The sequence below is a fragment of the Myxine glutinosa genome, chromosome 2 (genome assembly GCF_964187855.1).
Source record: "Myxine glutinosa chromosome 2, kmMyxGlut1.1, whole genome shotgun sequence".
Taxonomy (NCBI): Eukaryota; Metazoa; Chordata; class Myxini; order Myxiniformes; family Myxinidae; genus Myxine; species Myxine glutinosa.
The window spans coordinates 52,571,397-52,594,870 of record NC_136262.1 but is presented as its reverse complement, the minus strand read 5'-3'; the positions used below and the strand labels follow the sequence as shown (position 1 = coordinate 52,594,870).

At 44.1% G+C, this 23,474-nt stretch overlaps 1 protein-coding gene across 5 annotated transcripts; it reads right to left on the bottom strand.

Annotated features, from left to right (window-relative positions):
• Positions 1-6,173: 6,173 nt before the first annotated feature.
• NEIL2 (nei like DNA glycosylase 2) lies at positions 6,174-20,804 on the bottom strand. Of its 5 annotated transcripts, none has more exons than XM_078772782.1 (7): positions 20,770-20,796; positions 15,845-15,919; positions 15,046-15,188; positions 14,134-14,465; positions 13,201-13,400; positions 8,748-8,917; positions 6,174-6,778 (listed from the first exon to the last, which is right to left on the bottom strand). In XM_078772782.1, the coding sequence occupies exons 3-7, from the start codon at positions 15,181-15,183 to the stop codon at positions 6,632-6,634; spliced, it is 987 nt and encodes a 328-aa protein (XP_078628908.1). In that variant the 5' UTR covers positions 15,184-15,188; positions 15,845-15,919; positions 20,770-20,796; the 3' UTR covers positions 6,174-6,631. The 5 variants fall into 5 exon arrangements, with proteins under 5 accessions (XP_078628908.1, XP_078628909.1, XP_078628907.1 ...); XM_078772783.1 differs by lacking the exon at positions 20,770-20,796 and adding an exon at positions 20,603-20,721; XM_078772781.1 differs by lacking the exon at positions 15,845-15,919 and having other exon boundaries at positions 20,770-20,804.
• Positions 20,805-23,474: the final 2,670 nt, after the last annotated feature.

Genomic DNA, 23,474 nt, shown 5'->3' with positions numbered 1-23,474 from the left:
GGTCGCCATGACAATCTTCTCCATCTTGCCCTATTTTCTGCATCTCTCCTTGTTAACCCCCTTGCCCGCATATATTCTTCCACCATCTTTAGCCAAGTCTTTCTCGGTCTTCCCCGTCATCTTCTTCCTTCTACATTCATTTCCATCACTCTTCTCAACCAGTCACTTTCATCCTTCCTCAACACATGACCAAACCATCTCAAACTGTTTCTCTTCACAGCATCCATCACAGGCTCTATTCCCATCATCTTTCGTAATTCATCATTTGTCTTCCTCTCTCTCTCAACGACACTCCACACATCCACCGAACCATTCGCATTTCCACCCTTTCCAACCTTCGTTGCTGCTCTACGTTCCTTACCCATGTCTCGCTCCCATAAATCATAACACTTCCCACAAATGCAGCATACACCTTTCCCTCCAGCTTCAACGACACACCCCTCCCCGTCAGCATGCCACGCAGTTCCTGAAACTTCTTCCATGCACCTCTCACTCTAGCAACCGCTGCCGAGTCTGATCCACCTTCTCCATTCAGCATGTCGAGGTAACACGCACGTCGAGGTATGCACGAGGAAACAAAATGTTTTCACACCTTCCAGCTTCATGCCGTCTCCAAGATCCAACTCAACATTTCCTCCATCTGCAGCTCCCTCTGTGCACACCTTACACTTGAATGTAGCTGCCACACTGGTTAATGACCCTCTCAAACCACTACATTTTTGATGAACCCACTCAGCGCACATTGCACATTGAATGGAATTCACTCAGACACCCTTCCTGCACACAGCACACGGCCACTTCCCAGTTCTTTCCACCTCACCACATGCTTTAGCACTTGCCATCACCTTCGTTTTTCCGATATTCACCTTCAGACCTTTTGTCTCCACACATTCCTTCCACTTGTCCATCTTCTCCTTCAGTCCATCCATACTTTCTGCAATCAACACCAGATCATCTGCAGACAACAACTCCCACGGTAAACCCTCCTTTACGTTCCAAGCCAGCACCTCCATCACAGCTGCAAATAGTAGTGGGCTTAGTACCGACCCCTGATACAGTCCCACCTTTACCTCAAACTCACCACTGTTCCCGTCCTTCGTCCTTACAGCTGTGCGTGCTCTTTTGTACATTGCCATCACCACTCTGATCAACCATTCCTCCACTCCTAACTTCCTCAATGCCCATGTCACTACTTCACGTGGAATCCTATCGAATGCTTTCTCCAGATCAACAAACCCAAGAAACTTCTTCCTCTTCTCCATGAACTTCTCCTGCAACTGCCTCACAATAAAAAGGGCATCTGTCGTTCCTCTTCCTGGCATTGGTCCAAACTGCATTTCGTCAATCTTCACTTTCTTCCTTATCCTCCTCTCCAACACACTTTCCAATACCTTCATTCCATGCTCCAATAACGTTATCGCTCGATACGAGCCACAGTCCAGAGGGTCACCTTTCCCCTTGTATAGAGGGACGAGGGTACTCAGTTCCCAATCCACTGGCATGCGGCCTTCTTTCACCACCAGATTGCATATCTCTGTCATTCTCTTCGCACCCCAATTTCCCGCTGCCTTCAACATATCTCCCACAACTCCTGTCGGCCCTCCTGCTTTTCTACTCTTCATTGCTTTTATCGCTTCCTCAACTTCCTGCTCGGTTATCTTCTCTGCCGGTCCTAAAACTGGGTTACTCTCTATGTTTCCATCCCATTCATTCTCTGCATTCAACAGTATTTCCATATATCTCTTCCATCTTCCTTTAATTCCATCTGGGTCCACAACGATTTGTCCCACTTCATCCTTCAAGCAACTCACCCCCATCACATCACACCTCTCTTTCGCTATCTGCTTTGCAATCCTGAATACCGCTCTCTGACCCTCTTCCAAATCCAAGCGTTCTCCAAACATTTTCCTACATGCCTCCAGCACCTTTGCTACCTCTTTCTTTGCAGCCTTCTTGGCTGCTTTATAACTTTCATGCTTTGCCTTTTCTGCCCCCATACCCTTCACCTTCTGCCACTCCTTGAACTTATTCCTCTTCTCGTCAATCTTCTTTCCAACTTCATCATCACAGCACCATGTTTCCGAGTGCCTCGGTGGTCCTTTTGTCCATCCACATACCTCACCAACGGCTCCCAACAGACTATCTTTCATTGACATCCAACCACTTTCAAGCTCAACCACATCATCCTCTACCATACTCAGCCTCTCTTTTAATGCCTCCCTTCCTGTCACCTCTTTAAACCTCCACACCTTCATTCTCGGTTGGTACTTCACCCGCCGAGCTCTCCTCGCACCTTCCACCCTTATGTCGTAGACAACCAAGTGGTGCTGTGAAACAGCCTCCTCCCACAGGATCACGTTTGTGTCCCAGAGGTTCCCCCTATCTCGCCTATGCACCAGTAGGGTAGTCGACGGTTGTCGTCGACCCACCTGACGTGTATGTAACAAGCTTATTATCCTCTTTCTGGAACTGAGTATTACAAATCAACAAATCAGCTCCATCAGCAAACTCCAAAATCCTTTCACCTTCTCCATTTCTCACACCATATCCGTAACCCCCATGAACTCCCTCAAAACCGTCCATACTCCTTCCCACATGTCCATTTAGGTCTCCTCATACCACAACAACTTCCTCATCTTTCACGTTTTCCATCAGCTCTATCGCACACCAGAACTTGTCCTTCTCTTCATTGCTCCGACCAACCTGCGGAGCATATCCCGAGATGACGTTCACCAAGAGCTTTCCAATCATCGTTTTCACCATCATCAACCTATCACTCACTCTAGTCACACTCACCACACTGTCTACAAACTCCTCAGAAAACAGGACACCAACACTATTCACGCCTTCTGGGCACCCTTGCCACACAAACTTGTATTTCTGTCCCTGCCTACCATTCACCATTCTCACACCACTTCCCTGCCATCTCATCTCCTGCACACAACATATGTCCACTCTTCTTCTGAACAATACTTCCACCACTTCTCCTGATCTTCCTGTCATTATCCCTACATTCCACATCCCAAATCTCAGAAACCGATCTCCACGTCGGGCATCAGATGTTTCGTCGTCATAAATGGGGTAATTTCCACCCTTGCTTCGATCGGGTTCCCCATCTTGAGTTTTGACGAGTGGGGTCCCCCACGAGGTACTTCTGGCTGTACCCTGCCCATATGTAGTTGTAATTGTCATGGTTGCCTTTTTGAGGCAATGTTTTCATGGCCGGATGCCCTTCCTGACGCCAACCCTTTTAGTCGCCTCTTACGACACGCAGGGATACGGTGTACCTATTCTAAACCGGGGTACACACCGGATAGGCAGCCATATTGGATCAAAGAAAAAAAAACCCTTCAAAAACAGAAGAGTTTGCTTGCCCCAAGTTGACTGCGTGGGTAAGTATTCTATGAATACCATCTAGTTATGTCTTCGTATTCTGTTTTGCTTTTAAGTATATACTGTATTCATGTGGATAGACATGCATTGCGAATGCAGTTAGCTTTCATGCATCTTGCTTCCTTTTTACATTCTGGACTCAAACCATTTCACGGCTAACACCACACTCATGACGTACTAGCGAGAAATCCATGCAACGGGCTCGCCAGCCTACTCGTCGAACATCCTGATGGGTTCCCCTCAACAGGAAGCCATTTAATCAATGGAACTGGCAGGTGTGCACCAAATTCTCACCACTCCTTTTCCCGTAAAGTCCACCATGGACACCCTGCCCCACCAATCAGGCTCCTGTGTGGGGCATAAGAATGGGACACAGACAATTACCAGATGTGAGAGTCAGATTGACCTCGTGGGCTCTCCACCAATGAGAGTCCCAGAGTAGTGAGGAAAGGGATGAGGGGGGCAGGAATGAAGGAATAAAACGAGGAGTGTAGAGAAGGAATAAGCACTTAAACAGGAACTCGAGCTTTGTACAGAACAGCTTGCTTTGACTTTGCTCTATTTTCATCCCTTCTCAAACTCATCTTTCCTTTTCCTTATTTTTCCAGTTAGCTCGCTTCACTTCACTACGCTCGCGCTCTTTATGCACTCTTCGTTTCTTTTCACCTCACCACACACACACACCTCTGCACCAAGCCCTGCACACCTTCGCGTCAGCCCAGTTGCTTATCTCGCCACCTGGCCACATTGGAGCTGTGCCCCTCACCTCGCTGACAGCTATTTCCCACCAAAGCTGTGCAATTCATCACGCCAGCCAGTTACTATCAGGGGCACCCCAGGAGATCTGGAGCATGTATGGAGCAGAGTGAGTGGGAGTAAAGCGATATATGGACAACCAGGCCAGACCATTGGGCGGCAGCAATCCAAGCGGGTTGTCGCAAGTTGGGTCCGGACACGCAAAAGACCGGTAATATTTGAAATTTCAAAAGTCCCCAAAGTATTTCTTTCTCACCATTTCTTCTCACCCCCCCCCCCCCCTCCTCTTCTCCACACCCCCATATATCTCACTTAGTTGGCGCCAAACATCCACCCAACGAAGTTATGGTGTTAAGAGCCTTATTGAGGTTCCAATCGTGGGTTTGTCACGGAGGTAATTTGGGGAAATGTATATGCACCTGTATCACATTGCTTGTGCGGCCAGCATTTCTTGTTTGGACTGCCATTGCTAGTTTCTCCTGGCATTTTCTGCCTCGCTTGGTTTAAATAAACCTATAAAGTATAAGGTATAAAGAACTGTCTTTATTTATCCAGTTAGGGTTTGGTTGGATATAGCGCTCCTAGGGCTAATTAGCCCAAGCAATCAATTGGTATCCAATAGGCGATGGGTTGCGGCGGATAACGTTGGTTCGCTCAGACACTTGAGATCCATTGTGTGGTGGTCAGCATGGTTCTCTATCTGCTTCAGTCATCTTACAGGTAAGGTAAAATGACATTTGGCACCAGGATCCGACCAGAGTTGGGTGGTGCAGAAGACGTCCGTGATCTTTTTTTACCTCACCTGGAACGAAATTCAAGGGAGCTTATGTGATGGCACGTTGACGGACTGACGACACTTGAAATTTCTTCTCCGAAACCGCTGATGGGATTGTGACCAAATTTGGCATAAATGATATTTGTTGTGTTGTGACTAAAGTTTGTTCATGGCATTAAAAAAAAAGAAAAAAAGAGTGGGGTCTAAAGGGGTTTACCGGGGTCAAAGTGGATCCAGGTTTGACCCTCGAAAATAGGAATTTGCTTTTTTCTCTGAAACTACACACACTATTTCGATGAAACTTGACCACAACCTTCATCACCCGTGATGTACCAAAGTTTGTTCACGGCACTAAGAAAATCAAAGGCTAAGAGGGTCTATGGGCGGTCAAAGTGGGTCCAGGTTTGTCACCCCCCAAAATAGGTATTTGCTTTCTTTTCTGAAACTACACATACAATTTTGATGAAACTTCTCCACAACCTTAATCACCCATGATGTATCAAGGCATTAGAAAAATTTGGGTCTTAGCAGGTATATGGGGTTGGGGGAGGGAGAGTTTGCCCCCCAAAAGGTATTTTTTTGTTTGTTTGTTTGAAGTCTCATGATTATGTTAGTACGATTCCACATGCTGCCCTGTCTTCTAGCAACCATTACAATATGATGATTTCAGGCTTTAAGTGCGACATAATTATTTAACTTGGAAAAAAAAAAAAAAGAAACCACCAATGACCATACAGACAATAATGATGCACCATCATAGAATAAAGGCACGCTTTAGTTGTGAACACAGTTACATTTAATCTTCCAAATTCACAGGAAAAATGAAAGCTCAAATGAGAGGGAATATGAAAAAGAAAAGTAGAAAAGACATCATAAGCTTCTAACTCGAGTTATGGTCTGCAAAATGATTAAAGGATGCATGATCTTTGACCTTTTAGACCCAAAAATAGAATCAGTTCATCTTCTTTTACAATCCATACTTGTGCCAAGTTTGGTTGAAATCCCTTCAGTGCTTCTCAAGTTATTGTGGTAACCAAAAAAAAAAAAAAAAAAAAAAACGACAACCTGAAAACACATTGCCTCCATTCTTTGGCTGTGTTTGCATAAAAGAATGCAAGCGTGAAATGAGAATTTTGCTCTTTTGCAGCAATGAATTGCCATGAAGGAAAAAAGAAAAGAAAAAAAGAAGCCAAAGAGGACTGCTTTCTCCCTTCAGCTGTTAAAAAAAGAAGAAAAAAAAGAAAATAAATATCTGCAAAAATGTTTCAATGGTTGAACATTTTACCAAATGGTGTAATTTTATTGGGCCGAGGCTCAATTACTCAATGGTCAAGTTTACCTTTCACCAATAATTGGGGAAGCAATGGGACAATTTATCACCATTGTATGGAAGACAATCAATACAAAGAAGACAACTGAAGAACTTCCTAATACAAATATTTCAACACACAAACCATGTTGAAAGTAATTTTAAGCCAACAACAACAACAACAACAACAACAACAACAACAACAACAACGTATTTCAAAAAGGTGAACAACAACAAAATTTACACCATTAACGAATTGCAGCCATCAATGTGCTCTGGAAGAGAGCAAGCCTGGCTGTAAATGAATTATGGTTGGTTATAATTGCAACAAAACTCCACACCTTTTACACTTCTTGCCCATTAAAATAATTCGGCCAATTAGGTGCGCTCTACTAAACCTACTCTTCTTGAACCAAGTTGGGCCGTATGGACACGAGGGGCTGGCAATCAGGGCACCACCAGGTAGGCCTCTGCAGGCAATGTTGGGGTCCTAGATCTTCACGGAGTAGTTGGTGGCCCAAAGGGCAGTGCGACCTCTTATAGACCTGAAAACAGAAGGAATTCAGGTGTGAGGATCAAAGTGAAAGGCAATAAATAAATGGCTTGTTTTATAGACCTTTTTTTCTACTTATTCTTGTTCAGACATTTGTACATATTTTCAGTGTCTGCTGCTGTCTGACCGCTTTCAGTCAATAATCAAATAACTAACCAAACAGCACCAGAGTATCAGAAGGAATCCAAATAGACAAAGATTGAGTCATCAGGAGGAACCTGGATAGGATTTGGGTTTCAGCTGCTACTCCTCTACACTAAAACACATCCAGGTGCAGGCAGGTGAACCCTACAAAGACTATTTGCAAGATTCACCCCTCCCCATAGACAAATAAAAGAAAGGAGACAGGGAGGAAAAGAAGAACATACTAACAAAAAGCACACCAACAAACACACACCAGCACACACACAAACGGAGGTGGAGGTGGATACTTTGAGACCTGGGAGAGCTCCATTCCACCTCCTGAAACCCGCATGTGGATTTAACCAAAAACCAACACACACATGAATAATTCTCCAATTTGAAACATCATAAAGGGCATTATCAAAACCAATGCAATACTTGCGGCTTATTTGTAGGATCAAAGGTATGGGCTAAAACAATTTACTTGAAGTTCAGTTCTTTATGCTGCAAGTATTCTTGGGGGGGGGGGGGGGGGGAAGGAAGAAGAAGAAGAAGAAGAAAAAAAAGAAAAAAAAAGAAAAAGAGTTCATGATGGATTTGCCTTCAAACCACAACACAGAAGGGAGGATGGCTTACATGCTACTCAGTGAATCAATACTACGTTACGACTCAATGCAGATTATGTTTAGCAAGGAAAACAACGTCAACAAAGAACGTTACTGTGTTACATGCTCCTCCCCGACCCCCTGGTCACGGTGTACCTCCGAGCCCCGAGAGGAGTCACGGCAGAAAAATGTGTTATTCCGTATGTCAAAGATCAATGGTGAAGCCACACCAATTGTTACTCACAAACAAATATTGTATTAAGATCACACAAGAATAACAGTACAACAATAATAGTAATCAAAAGTACAATCAATATATCCTATGATGGTACCATCAGTTTCGTAATATATAACTCACTGTGCTCCAAGTGAGTGAAACCAGAACATTCCCAATGTCTCTTTCCCGGCTTCAAACCCAAGTTGATTCCGGTTTCAAGCCGGAGTCGATTCGCTCCAGCGATCGCCAGAACGATGTCCAATCGAGACCAGAATCCCGTGCGGATGGAAAGTACAGTCACACAGCCCCAAAGCTGCACAAAGGCGCCCTCAAGGCGACTGGGAAATCACACCCTCGGGTATGGACTTTCACGGCTCAGTTGGCGAACCGCAAATTAATCTACAAAAGCCATGGTGCGCACACACACACACACACACACACACACACACACACACACACACACACACACACACACACACACACACACACACACACACACACACACACACACACACACACACACACACACACACACACACACACGCGCGTCTGAAAGCGGTGAAAACTGCTGACGAAGCAAAGAAACCTTGCTCGACGCGCGAGTCAAAATGGCCGACGGCCGTACTCGAGATGTAACGGCAGTCCAACGATTCTCTTCCGGAATCGATCGCAAAACCTGACACGCAGGTTAATCTGTCACAGCGATAACCACTCTGTCGCAGGAATCCCTTTCCTGGGAAACCCAACGTTCACTCGTGACTCTTGCTCGCCAACGTTCGCTCCAGACCAAGAAGCAGCTATGCTTCTTGTCCGACTCCACTTGCTCCGCCTCTTTTTCTCCTCTTCCTCTTCGTCGCCATCCCTGTTTCATTTAAAACATTTACTTTTGAAAATAGAAATATCTATTCCCTTTAAATGACAACAATAATAATACATGGAATCAGAAATGTTTACAGTGGATGAAAACCACCACAACGGAAGTGACGAATCCGTAACAACTGTCCCAAACATTGTACCTGGTAGAAACCTTGTAAGCCGGTTCTAGCATCCATTCCATCTTTCCACGTTTGTGCAATTCTGAGAACCTCTTGCACAAGAGAGAAGATACGACTTTGAGGCAATGCTGACCCGAAGGACAGCGGGTTCACCTTTGCCGCAAACAAAGCTTCATTCTTAATGATGTTTCCTGGATCAAGGAACACAGATGTGGAATGCATTTTTTAAAGATTAGAGTGAATCCATGCTAGCGAGAGAGTTCATAGAACATGTTACCCCATGTAGTCTTGAGAAAAAGAACATGGGACGATTCTTTTCAACTCTTGCTTTGTGATTCCGAACACAATCTATATTTCCAAGGACGACCCATCATTTGTCTGAATCTCGATATTTCTCAACGCTGATGGTGCGAGTGGCAAATTTGATTGGCCGAGACGGCGTAAAATGATGCCCTATTTTGTCCAAGTAGTGCTAAACTAAAGGTTTTTGGAGGTGCAAACAAGTCGCGATATGTGTTTGTGAGTAGCGATTCTGAATTTGGGTAGTTTCACCAGAAAGGGGTCGATTGTGGACCGTGTGCACCCTGCATGTTGCGGATGAAGGCCTTGCAGGTGCAGATGACATCAGGTGTGCCAAAGAAGGACTTTGTACGACGGAGGATGCCCAGTCGACGACTAGCTTTGGAAGCCAACTTTGAAATGTGGTTTGCCTAAGAAAGATTATGGCTGATACTGTGACCCAGGACTTTGAGTAACTGAACTTCCTCAAGAGGATCGTTGAGAAAGTATATGGGGGGTGAGGGGGAGGGTTGCCAGACGGTCCTTTAGGAGAGATAGTGAGTGTGTGAGATTTGTCAGGATTTTTTTTTTTTTTTTTTGCATACAAGATCGAGGCTCGTGAAAGAGCGAACATTAATCACACAGAAAGACAAACAGACACATACAACAAATAACATCGGGAGCGGTAGACAAGATGGGGAGAGAGGGGGAAGGACACAAACAAAACATTTGAGAGCAGGGACCGAGAGACATGGAGACATCGAGAGATCTGTGGGAGGGAGAGGGCTTTGGGGGGGGAGGCATGTGAAGGGGAAGGGGGTGGGAGAGGTATAAACATATGGACACTGCCAGGACTTCCAGGAAGGAAGTTGGAATTTCAAACAAGGTGGATCTGGGGTGAATTAGCGGGGGTAGAAAAGATCAAGGTTTTGGATGGGGGAAGATAAGAGATGGTGGTGAACAGCTGTTTTAAAGACCTGGAGGGAGGAGTGGGATTGAAGGGAGTGTGAGAGTTTGTTCCAGAGGCGGGAGAAAAGAGGAATGAAAGAGTGAAGGTGAGCAGACATACCACCTTGCCGACATACCAGTGAAGGGATTGAGAGATATATTCCAAGTGAAGACATACCACCTTGCCATTGTTTTCAACGTCTGAATAGAGGGAAGAAAGAGGCTGCAGCCTGCCTGTCTGGAGGACGAGGGATGTCACGGCAGGGGGTGGAGTCATCAGCAAAGAGATAAAGGGGATTTTCCAGACAGTCAGATAATTTATGAAGATCAGGAAAATGACTGGGCCCAGAACACTGCCTTGGGGCGCTACAGCCTTGACAGGGAGAGGAGATGAAGGTATTCCGTTGAGAGCCACACATTGGCTGCGAGAGTAGCGGAAGTCAGCAAGCCATGCGTGGAATTGGCCTTGGATGTCATACATAGAGCGTTTGGAGACCAAGGCAGGATGTCAGATTAAGAAAAACAACAAGATATATCCAGAGAGACGGCCCCGATCTCATGTCTGACATTGAGGGCCTCCATCCCTTCTTGGGCGAGTAGAATGACCAGATCTGAAACCAAATTGGTGATTCAAGATGAGGGTGTTGGAGAAAAAGAAGGATGTCATATCAATTGCGATGATCGATTCATTGACCTTACTGATTGGATGTAAGCTGTTAGGTCTGTTGTTAAGGGGATCAGTTTTTGCAGATTTTTACCCCGCACACAAAGTGAAAAGTGGGGTTCAGCAATTGGTTCATGTCTGCGCGTCCTATCAGTTTATGATCGAGGAACAGCTTAGTTAAATTGAATGTTATATTTTGAACACAAATCAGAACATGGCTAAGACGAGTCTTTTGTTTTAGTCTACCTTGGCTTTGAGTTCGACCTGATCGCACATGAATAACTAATGTAATGTGTTCGATAAGGTGATGTAATGGATAGTACAGAAAATGGCGGTAAAACGGGAATTCATTTATTTATACGACTTTTAAATAATGATTTTATTTAAATTCAATCAAGTATGTATTTGAATATTGTAGAACACAAATCGCCTGTCATAATACTTCCATAAACCTCCAGGTTTGCAATACCTGTACTTCAATTTAAATAAAAGGTTCAATGGGTGGTGTATAAGGGCGGTGTTTGGGACCACTTATGGACTACTTCAATAGCACTAAATTTGCGGATTTTTAAAACAATTGTTAAAATCATTAAAATGATCAAGTTGAAGTAACATTGTGTGGGTATCGTGTTCTATGAACCACTTTTTTTTAATGCAATGCAGTGATGTTGGCAGATTTCCAGGCAGATATGGAAGATGACCTAGGGTAAATGATAAGGTGAAGGAGCAGCAGAGCAGGTATTTAGGACACGTGAGCTGAAACCATCTGACCCAGTTGCAGAGTAACAGTCGAGAGTTGAAATAACCTTCTCAGGTGCAAAAGCAACAAAGTTCAGGAGCAGTTGGGTACGGCAGGGAAAGGTGGGTACAGAGAGGGAGAGAGGGAGAGAGGGAGAGAGGGAGAGAGGGAGAGAGAGAGAGGGAGAGAGAGAGGGAGAGAGGGAGAGAGGGAGAGAGGGAGAGAGAGAGAGAGACAGCAGGTTTGGAGGAGGAGCACAAGGTTTTAATTTAATTCGTGAAATTGGACAGATATTGTTTTCTGGCTCTCCTGAGATTGGACACATACTTGGACATAGATGCCGGAGAGTTGACACGATCTTGGTGAAGAAGAACACGTGTAGCATTTCTTAAGGAGATAATTGAGGGTTGAAAGTTGAAATTCATTTCAAAATTATTTTAAATGCTTTTAAAGGAAGAAAAAGCATTTATATTTAATGAAGACAGAGTTTGGTGATATTGAAAAGGAGGAAAAGGGAAACGAGTAACTGAGCAGTGAGCACAGGGGATAAACAGCTTCCTCCCCACCCTCCCCCCTCCCCTTCAGACATTGTTGTTGTTTATGGAGGTGAGGGGTTAGAGTGAATAATAGTGATATATTGTTTGAAATTTTGAGTGAGGAAGGGAAAATTGATTGAGCTGAGAAAATAGGAGTAGCAATGCCTGGGATAAAAGGAGCGAAAACGAGGCCAACAACAGAGGGAAAGCACCAACTGACTATCACCAGTAGGCCTGAATTTATCCGGAACATGAATCGGATGATTGAACACAGCAAGATGTGGTTTCAGACATAAAAATTGATGAACATTACGAGCAAAACAGGAATTAAAATGAAACAGTAAAACACAATGTATCTGGTCCGGGCTGGAAGCAGCAGCTGCTGATCAGGACATCCATGTGCTGCAAACCCAGAACCAGGAGTCCAGTCCAAATGATTAAAGCTTTTTACCAATGTGGATATAGAAGTAGACGGTCCCTTAAAGAGGGCAAATTAGGTCAAATTATTGCATTTGGACATCTGGCATATCCCCAATGTAACATGAAAGAGGTTGCCCCATTAATAATGTGGCGAAAATGTTACTTTTGCTCAGCTATATGTACCGTACTATAAAGTGCAATTGGTCAGTTTGCTAACCCCTCCTATAGTGTGTGTGTGTGTGTGTGTGTGTGTGTGTGTGTGTGTGTGTGTGTGTGTGTGTGTGTGTGTGTGTGTGTGTGTGTGTGTGTGTGTGTCACAAATCTTTCAACAATTGTTAAAATCATTATCATTAAGTTGAAGTAACATTGTGTGGGTATCGTCACCCACAAACTATTTCATGGTTAAGTTTCAAACTATCATTAAAGGTGAAGAGGGTGGAATGGGCAGCTCGAGAAATGGTCTTGAACAGCGAGGAAGGTAAACAATGGATGGATAAAAGGAGGAATAAGTGGTGTAAAGACGAAAGTCTCGTCATACAGTACTGGAAATATAGCCTTAGAGAGGGTTATGTTTCAAAGCAACATTAAAATACATACAAGAAAATGGCGTTAGCAGCCATCATCTCAACGTTTGTTGAGATAGCATTTACGTGGGGTGGTCACTAGTCAAACAGAACTAGGAACAAGATATGCAACAGTCAAATAAAAGCCAACGTTATTTTAAAAAAACTATATAATGAGGAACAAATATATTTTCTTACAAATCTTGTATGGAAATTTTTTGATAAATGATGCGATGACATGGTCCGCATAGAACGATGCTGAAAATCTACGAATTTTTTTTTACTTTTCACATTTCCAAAGGGCAGATCATGGCAAGTGTCTCACCGAGTCCAGCAAAGCAGTTCTGGTTTAGCAGTGTGTGCGCAACAGGAGCCGGCTGCGCCAGCACGGTAGCGGCCCCGTGTGGGTCGAAGTCGGTCGACAGAATGTCAGTGGCCGGGGCGAGCCGCGGCTCTCCTTGCAGCCAGATTATGCGGCAATTGTAAAAGGCGAGAAATTTCGAGGCCCCAAAATGCAGCACCAGCCTAAGTGAGAGTGGGATAAAAGAGGTAAATAATAATAATTATAAAAAAGGGATAAATTATGACTATTCATGTTTCATTAAACCAATTAATGAAGAATAGAAGTTAAAAAAACCAAAAATCAACAAAACTTGAAAAATCAACAAGCAAAAAAAAGTAATGACAAGGCAAGAAGTGATGTTTCAGATTTCCAAAGACATTCCTGAAATTGGTGAACCAAAACCGCCACTTTAATGTGATTTAAGAGAATCCTCCGCTCTGCTGGTACCAACCTCCTGACCCCCCCCCCCCATCCAGACCAAATTCAGATCTTGGGGGGGACAGGGCCTTCTCCATCGCTGCTCCCACCCTCTGGAACTCACTACCTCACACCATCAGAGACTCCTCCTCACTCACCACATTCAAAACATCACTCAAGACCAACCTGTTCAGCACTGCATTCAACATTCAACCCACAGCATTTAACCCCTGACTATCACTTCTCCTTCTCCCTCCTTTTGCTTTAAATATTTCCCTATTGATTCTTGTCTTTTTGCAATTGTTGTTTTCATGTTTTGTTATGCATTATGTTTTCCACTCTGTCAAAGCGCCTTTGGGCTTCATGAAAAGCGCTATACAAAATAAATGAATTATTATTATTATTATTATTAATGGAATTATAATATTTGTGGACATTTCTTAAAACGGCAACATCCGAGTACACAATAAAATGAGGTCGCACACAATCAGGTATTACCTCGGTGAGGGATCTTTCCAATCTCCACGTTTATTGGCACGGGTTGCTCGGGCAAGCGAATCTCTTCGAACACTTCCATACATTCCAAAGTGGAACTGTAGCCAATGGGAACCACCCCTTCTGACCACACCAACTACAGATGCCATTTCCTCTCCCTCTCTACCACTTGTGGTCCCACTGGCTACATCTCCACAGTCACTCTTCTCAACTTCGGTTTGTTCAGAGCTTCTATCACTCGTTGCTTGCGGAACGCTCTTCAGTGATTGAGATGCCTCAGACAGTGCCGTTGCCTCTGAAGTTTCAAATTCGATAAAAAGCCGTTTACCATGCACCTGCATGCAAAATTTGAGATGCATTTTGTGTGCATACAAAATGTCCGCAAACAGTTGCAAAAAACAGACACCTGAAAATTAATGGACAATATTGGACAACAACAGAATATGGTTAGTCAAAAAGGCTCACATCAAAAAAGTTTGAATTATATTGCCCATACTCCTTTATGGAGCATTGCATTGCAACTATGACAAGTCACGACTTGAACGGTTCCGTAACTGAGCATCAACATGGGACCGGTCACTATTCTGTTGCAGGAATACTATGTAGGTTAGGTTATGTCGGTTCGGGAAGGAATTAGGAAGTTGGCCAAACTACCACATAAAACGGCCAAATAATCTTTTAGAAACTCACTGTGGGATCTTTAATGTCCACCAGTGAATGCCAGCAGATGGGCCACCCAATTTAATGACCCTCTGAAATACAGCGCACTCGCCGACACAAAGCAAGAGTGGAAGTTTATAGATGGGATGGGAATTTAACCCAAACTCGGCATCTCAACGGTGAATGCTCCACGTTTGAGCTATTCTTTCAGTCCTCGTAAAAAATTACTCAACATTATGCTGTGACACCACAAACCTGTGAAGAACGTAACATGCGGCCGACTAGGCTACGGGATGCAATCTGCTTGGTAGAACCTGCAACCCGCTCCACCCGTCCACCCCAATAATCCACAACGAGCTCTTGCCACCGACGCAAAGATGGACCCTCTGGCATCGCAGCTGAAGGGAGGGTAGAGATAATAATTTCTCCAAACAACTTCACAAAAAAAACAAGAAAAATAAACTTTTGATTGTGTGCATTTTGTGGGACACTCAAAATGTTATATCGACACAATACCAACAGTATTTTTACCTCTGCCACCAAAGGTGGATGAAGGTTATGTTTTCAACCATGTCTGTCTGTTCGTTTGTCAACAAGATATCTCAAAAAGTTGGACAGATTCGGACAAAACTTGGTGGATGAGTTGGGTAAGTGACAAGAACAAGCCAAGTCCCCCCCCCCCCCCCCCATTCCCACGCCTCCTCCCCCCAAGCCCTCTCCCTCCCACACTTCTCCCTGCTCTCAAATGTTGTGTTTGTGTGCTTCCCCTTCTCTCCCCATTTTGTCTTCCGCTCCCTCTTTTTATATATCTTGTTTGTCTGGTTGATTTGTTTGTGAAATAAATGTTAGCTCTTTCACGAGCCTCGATTGAGTATACAAAAAAAAAAAAAAAAAAAAAAAAAAATTTGAATTTTGGTTCAGGTCCGAATCCAGATTATGACCTATCAGTGGGATACAAAACGTAAACCGTTCAGCCTGGTGGAGGTACGCTTTCTACCCAGTGTCATTCTAGTTAAATCTGTATTTATATACAACTTTCAGAGTACCCACCCACCGCGATCTTGTTCGAAGCATGCAACACGTTCTTCTTATACACCTTTATTTGGGTGGCTTTTGGCAACCGAGCTCCCTAAAATTAAGAAAAAAATAATCCGGGTTACATGCATGAAGCAAAAACATGCCTAAGGTTACTGCTCATAATTCAAAACACCTCATTGCACTGGAAAACTTGGGGACAGGAATACTGCACTGTCAAGGCTGGGCCTTGTAATACCCTCTCTCACCTGGAGGTGGCGCTACACAATACACATTCACAAAGACAATTTTTGCCATAGAAAGTCAAAAGGAAGAATGATGGCAGACAATAATAAAAAAAAGAATAAAATCCAATGCAGATTCTACATTTATACTTCCCGGAAGTGAACACAGAATCAGACTAGAACTGTTCTCGGTAGAGCGCATACCTCCACCAGGCTGAACAGTTTACCATTCGTATCTCACCGATATGTCCGGATCCGGATTTGGACTTCCAAAATCTAATCGGCTTGTTCTCGTCACCTAACCAACCCATTCACCAAGTGTTGTCATAACTCGTTCACAACTTTGGGATGTCGTGCTTTACTGTATATCGTTTTTGGCCCCATCTTTCAATGGTGAAGAATCAGTTTAAAAAGTCTCATATCCGGATCTTCACCAAGATCGAATCAATACATCCTTGTTACACACACGTGACCCAAATTTTGTCTGAATCCGTCCATAAACTTTTGAGATATCCTGCTCTGCAAACAGACAAACAAGAGTGAAAAGTTAACCTCGTCCACCGATGGTGGCGGAGGTACAAATTTCACTTTGATAGGCCAGTAAATTCACGTAAAAGGAAGATCATTGACAAAGACATATGTCTTCTTGATAATAGACCTCACCAACAAGAAGTTCTTCATTCTACATCGAGTCTCCTAGCTGTGACCACAACCCCAGGATTACAACAGGATATTTTGTTTTCTTCTGAAGCTTCTCATATTTGTGAGGATAAGGAAACGATGAGTAAGACTGGCATGCTTTGCTTCTCTGCCTTGGAGAATTTTTTTTTTTTTAACCTTGAACAAATAGTACATTCACATAGATAGGGTGTGCCTTTTAACCCTACCATTCCGTACCCCTTTTAACCCTGACCACCTACCATCCCGTACCCCTTTTAACCCGACCACCAACCATTCCATACCCATTTTAACCCTACCACCTACCATCCCATACCCCTTTTAACCCTAACACCTACCATCCCATACCCCTTTTAACCCTACCACCTACCATCCCATACCCCTTTTAACCCTACCACCTACCATCCCATACCCCTTTTAACCCTAACACCTACCATCCCATACCCCTTTTAACCCTACCACCTACCATCCCATACCCCTTTTAACCCTACCACCTACCATCCCGTACCCCTTTTAACCCTACCACCAACCATTCCATACCCATTTTAACCCTACCACCTACCATTCCATACCCATTTTAACCCTACCACCTACCATCCCATACCCCTTTTAACCCTACCACCTACCATCCCGTACCCCTTTTAACCCTACCACCAACCATTCCATACCCATTTTAACCCTACCACCTACCATCCCATACCCCTTTTAACCCTAACACCTACCATCCCATACCCCTTTTAACACGACCACCTCCCATCCCATACCCCTTTTAACCCTACCACCCCATACCCCTTTTAACCCTACCACCTACCATCCCGTACCCCTTTTAACCCTACCACCAACCATTCCATACCCATTTTAACCCTACCACCTACCATCCCATACCCCTTTTAACCCTAACACCTACCATCCCATACCCCTTTTAACACGACCACCTCCCATCCCATACCCCTTTTAACCCTACCACCCCATACCCCTTTTAACCCTACCACCTACCATTCCGTACCCATTTTAACACTACCACCTCCCATCCCTTACCCCTTTTAACCCCACCACCTACCATCCCACTTTTAACCCTACCACCTACTATCCCATACCCCTTTTAACCCTACCACCTACCATCCCATACCCCTGTTATCCCTACCACCCCATACCCCTTTTAACCCTACCACCCCATACCCCTTTTAACCCTACCACCTACTATCCTGTACCCCTTTTAACCCTATCACCTACCATCCCATACCCCTTTTAACCATACCACCCCATACCCCTTTTAACCCTACCACCTACCATCCCATACCCCTTTTAACCCTACCACCTACCATCCTGTACCCCTTTTAACCCTACCACCTACCATCTCATACCCCTTTTAACCCTACCACCCCATACCCCTTTTAACCCTACCACCTACCATTCCGTACCCCTTTTAACCCTACCACCTACCATCCCATACCCCTTTTAACCATACCACCCCATACCCCTTTTAACCCTACCACCTACCATCCTGTACCCCTTATAACCCTACCACCTACCATCTCATACCCCTTTTAACCCTACCACCTACCATCCCATACCCCTTTTAACCCTACCACCCCATACCCCTTTTAACCCTACCACCAACCATTCCGTACCCCTTTTAACCCTACCACCTACCATCCCATACCCCTTTTAACCCCACCACCTACCATCCCATACCCCTTTTAACCCTACCACCTACCATCCCGTACCCCTTTTAACCCTACCACCAACCATTCCATACCCATTTTAACCCTACCACCTACCATCCCATACCCCTTTTAACCCTAACACCTACCATCCCATACCCCTTTTAACACGACCACCAACCATTCCATACCCATTTTAACCCTACCACCTACCATCCCATACCCCGTTTAACCCTACCACCTACCATCCCGTACCCCTTTTAACCCTACCACCAATCATTCCATACCCATTTTAACCCTACCACCTACCATCCCATACCCCTTTTAACCCTAACACCTACCATCCCATACCCCTTTTAACACGACCACCTCCCATCCCATACCCCTTTTAACCCTACCACCCCATACCCCTTTTAACCCTACCACCTACCATTCCATACCCATTTTAACCCTACCACCTACCATCCCATACCCCTTTTAACCCTAACACCTACCATCCCATACCCCTTTTAACACGACCACCTCCCATCCCATACCCCTTTTAACCCTACCACCCCATACCCCTTTTAACCCTACCACCTACCATTCCGTACCCATTTTAACACTACCACCTCCCATCCCTTACCCCTTTTAACCCCACCACCTACCATCCCACTTTTAACCCTACCACCTAATATCCCATACCCCTTTTAACCCTACCACCTACCATCCCATACCCCTTTTATCCCTACCACCCCATACCCCTTTTAACCCTACCACCTACTATCCTGTACCCCTTTTAACCCTACCACCTACCATCCCATACCCCTTTTAACCATTCCACCCCATACCCCTTTTAACCCTACCACCTACCATCCCATACCCCTTTTAACCCTACCACCTACCATCCTGTACCCCTTTTAACCCTACCACCTACTATCTCATACCCCTTTTAACCCTACCACCCCATACCCCTTTTAACCCTACCACCTACCATTCCGTACCCCTTTTAACCCTACCACCTACCATCCCATACCCCTTTAACCCTACCACCTACCATCCTGTACCCCTTTTAACCCTACCACCTACCATTCCGTACCCATTTTAACCCTACCACCTACCATCCCATACCCCTTTTAACCCCACCACCTACCATCCCATACCCATTTTAACCCCACCACCTACCATCCCACTTTTAACCCTACCACCTACCATCCCGTACCCCTTTTAACCTGACCACCTACCATCCCGTACCCCTTTTAACCCTACCACCTACCATCCCATACCCCTTTTAACCTGACCACCTACCATCCCATACCGCTTTTAACCCTACCTCTTCCTTCTCTCACTCTCTCTGCACCTTATATCCACAGGCAAAAGGTCATACATAGAATTACTATTTACAAAGTCCAGGCTCATGAAGGAGTGAGGTAAAGGAGGGTCGAAGGAAACAATGAAAGTGAGGGAGAGATGGACACAACATGGGATGAAAAAGAAATGAGTAAGATATAGGAAGGGGGAAACTTAGTAACCAGTAGTACCTACACTCGGTAGAGCACATACCTCCACCAGGTTCAACAGTTTATGTTTTGTATCCCACCGATAGGCCGGATCTGGATTCGGACCTGAACCAAAATCTAATCACTTGTACTTCTCACCTAACAAACTCATCCACCAAATTTCGTCAGAATTCGTCCACAACTTTTTGAGATATCCTGTTCACAAACAAACGGACAAAGAGACAGACAGACAGGGATGAAAACAAAACCTCCATCCAAACATAACTTTCGTCCACCTTCTGTGGCCGAGGTGGAAAACTTGGGGTTGGCCAGGGTTAATGGGGATGGAAAAGACCATGGGTATAATGATGAAGGAAGGCTGTGTGTGTGTGTGTGTGTGTGTGTGTGTGTGTGTGTAGTGCCTTTTAACCAAGTCGTCACTATGTCGATTGTAAATAATTAAATCATTTTTACCAAAATTAAGAATAAATCACAGGGAGGTTCGGGAGAGAATGAGGGAGAAAGAGGTTAAAGTATCTGGTACAAAATTTGTGAATTTGTATCGAGCCCCGATTCATGGCCCCTCCTCCATCTTTCCTTCGAGTCATATCATGACGTAATAACAAATAAATAAATAATGATTACAATGATCGATGGTTTAAGGTTAATTTTAATTCACTCTAAACTTGTTACGAATCAAACGTGTGCGTACACCGAGCACGTCAAAACACACCTGTTATTGATGGAACTTGAACAGGTTAAATTCCTGGAATAAAACTCACATGGTAATAGTTACAATTATTATGTTTATACTGTAGTTGGTTGAACTCGCACATTCAACACAACAATCTGCTAAAGGTAACCGAACCCGATACAAACCAAACTACCGACCCCTCCCACCTCTTTAAATACGCCGATGCGCCTTTCCCTCCGACTCCGCTACAGCTTCCACTTCTTCTTCCCTTATCCCTAATCTTCTTCTTGTCTTTATACCTAATCTTCTTCTTCTTCAAAAGCGAATTATATGGCATGTTTAGAGCCGTGGCGATCCTATGTCCGCTCGTCCTAACACTAACGTATAGGCCGCGGGTCCATTTTATATTTCTGTTATTTAATTTTAATTCATTAATAATTTTCTCCTCCGTGTTAGGTTTGGTTGTGTAATTATTAGGTTGACTTGGGGTCATACACAAGGCACAATATATGCTACGGATATGTAAAGAGGATTATTCTCTATGTGAATGTGTATCGTGTAGCGCCGCCTCGTGGTGGGAGGGAGTATTACACGTCCCATCATTTACCGCACAGTATTCCTGTCCCATGTTTTCCAGAGCAGTGAGGTGTTTTGAATTGTAATCAGTCAGCATGTTTTTGCTTCATACACGTAACCCAGGTTATGAAAAAATTTATTTTCGGGAGCAATTGAGGGAGTTGTGAGTTGCCTATACACCTCCCAAATAAAGGTATGCGACTATGCGTCAAAATAATGTGTTGCATGCTTAGAACAACGTTGCCCGTCGGGCAGGTAGAGGGTAAATAAGTAAGTAGTTGGCAAAGTAAAAGAGAAATGGGAAGGTGATCGTGAGAGACCTTTTCCCCTTAGGCCGTATAGCACCTGCCGACTGCGTGCATTCCAAAAGGAATCTGCACCTGACCTCTGTCAGCATCGCTACGACCATGCACAATTTGGGCAAAAGGTCAAAGCTCAAAGGTCAGCATCACATAAAATCGTCAATTTTCATCCAATTGACCTGACATTTTAAGAATTTGCATATTGGGTCACTGAATTGGTTGACCAATCAAAAGCTAGAAGCTGATTTGTTTTAGATTTAAAGGTAAAATGTCAATGTTGGATAAAATCATCAATTTGTTTTTAGCTGTTTTTGTGATGTTATAGTTTACACCCCCCTTGAAGCAAGATCCTTTTCTCTGCTGAGCAATGCCAGCTCAGAAAGCTGTTCTTCAGTCATTGTGGAGTGAAGATGATTCTTGATCAGTTTGATCCTGCTGAATGATCGCTCACCTGTAGCTAATAGTAGGGGAGCCAAGGCCCTAAAATCCCGATGGAGGTGGGGATGGATGCTAAACTTTGTTTGACTGTATTTTTTGGTAGATATATTAATTCCGCACAGATTCTAGGTTGTGTGCTCTGCGAAAACTCTTGCGAACTGAAATTATGGCCATAACTTTGAATTTTTGCATGCAACAATTTTGGTCAAAAAATTAGGGGTAGGGGAAATACATTTGGGATTTAGATAGGGTCAGCTTTGACGAAAACACACATGTTAGGCATCAGTAGAAAGGTATTGGCCCAGGCTACAATTTGGTAGTAAAATTATTTTGATCACATCACCGATGACGTCCTCAGAGGTCAAAAGGTCACCGATTTGGAAGGGAAGTGAAAATTAAGGCATCTTGTCAATAGACTGCCCCATTTCATACATACCAATAAAGTGTAGAATAACAAAGATACTCTTTATATAAGAAGACTTATAGGCAAAGTTTATAATATCATTAAAGTTTATAGATGATACATAGTTGTTATGTAAACCCCTTACAACAGAAAGGGAAAATGTTGAAAAATGACCAAAATCGGGAATTCTTAGAAACACATATTATATCCTTCATTTCTTCTCATTTTATGGTGTAACAGCATATATTCTAACTTTATCCAGCTTCATAATGTACTCAATAACTATTTTAAATCAGAAATAACACTGAACTATACCTCAGTAGTACAATTATTTTGATTACATTGTAGCGACCTATGTAGTCTAGTAGGAAGACTAGGTCCCCCTGCACCCCCCGGAGATATACTTCTAATCAGTGTTTCTAGATTGGAAAAAATGTGTAGAAAATGACTAGCTATGGCCCCAAGCTGAAAAAATGTCCCACATACCATTTTTATGCAAATTACTGCTGCAAATTTTATGCAAAATTATGCAAATTTTATGCAAATTTTTGATGAGGAGTAGAGTTGAGGGGTCTTTGAGGGCTTCATCGAGGTGCTCTCGGTTGCAAGACTGGGTCATTCTGAGAAGCACAGCAGGGTCAGAGATCATGATGTTCTCCTCCTCAGTGAATCTCTCCATCAACAGCCTCTCCATTGCCTCACACACTGTTTTGAGGCAAAAGAGGGACTTTGCGTAGGCCTTTCCACTGAGAACACCTTTGAGAGATCCACTTGTTACTAGTTGTGCCTCAAAGAGAATCTCTGCATATCCAGAACCACGCATCTTGTGTCCAGTGAGCATCCCGATGTAGTTCATGGATGTGTGGAAGGGTCCAATCGTTACTACATGACTAGCAAATTCATTTGGCCAGCGCCAGATGATGGGAAGGGCTTTCATGCAGACACCCAGATCAAATGTATTCAGGACCCATCTCTGACCCACCTCAGCAGTTGCTGCCTCGGAACGCTTCAGTAGCTCACGAACAACTGCGTTGTCTGTGATCGGTCTGTGCCTGGTGCCTGCATGGCATGGCAATGGCCTGCAGCCTGTGCCTGGGCTAGGGGGTTTCACCTCTGCAACTGGTTCTCCCCCACCCAGCAAATCAACAGTCGACTACTGCACGCCTATCCACCAACCGATCACAGACAACGC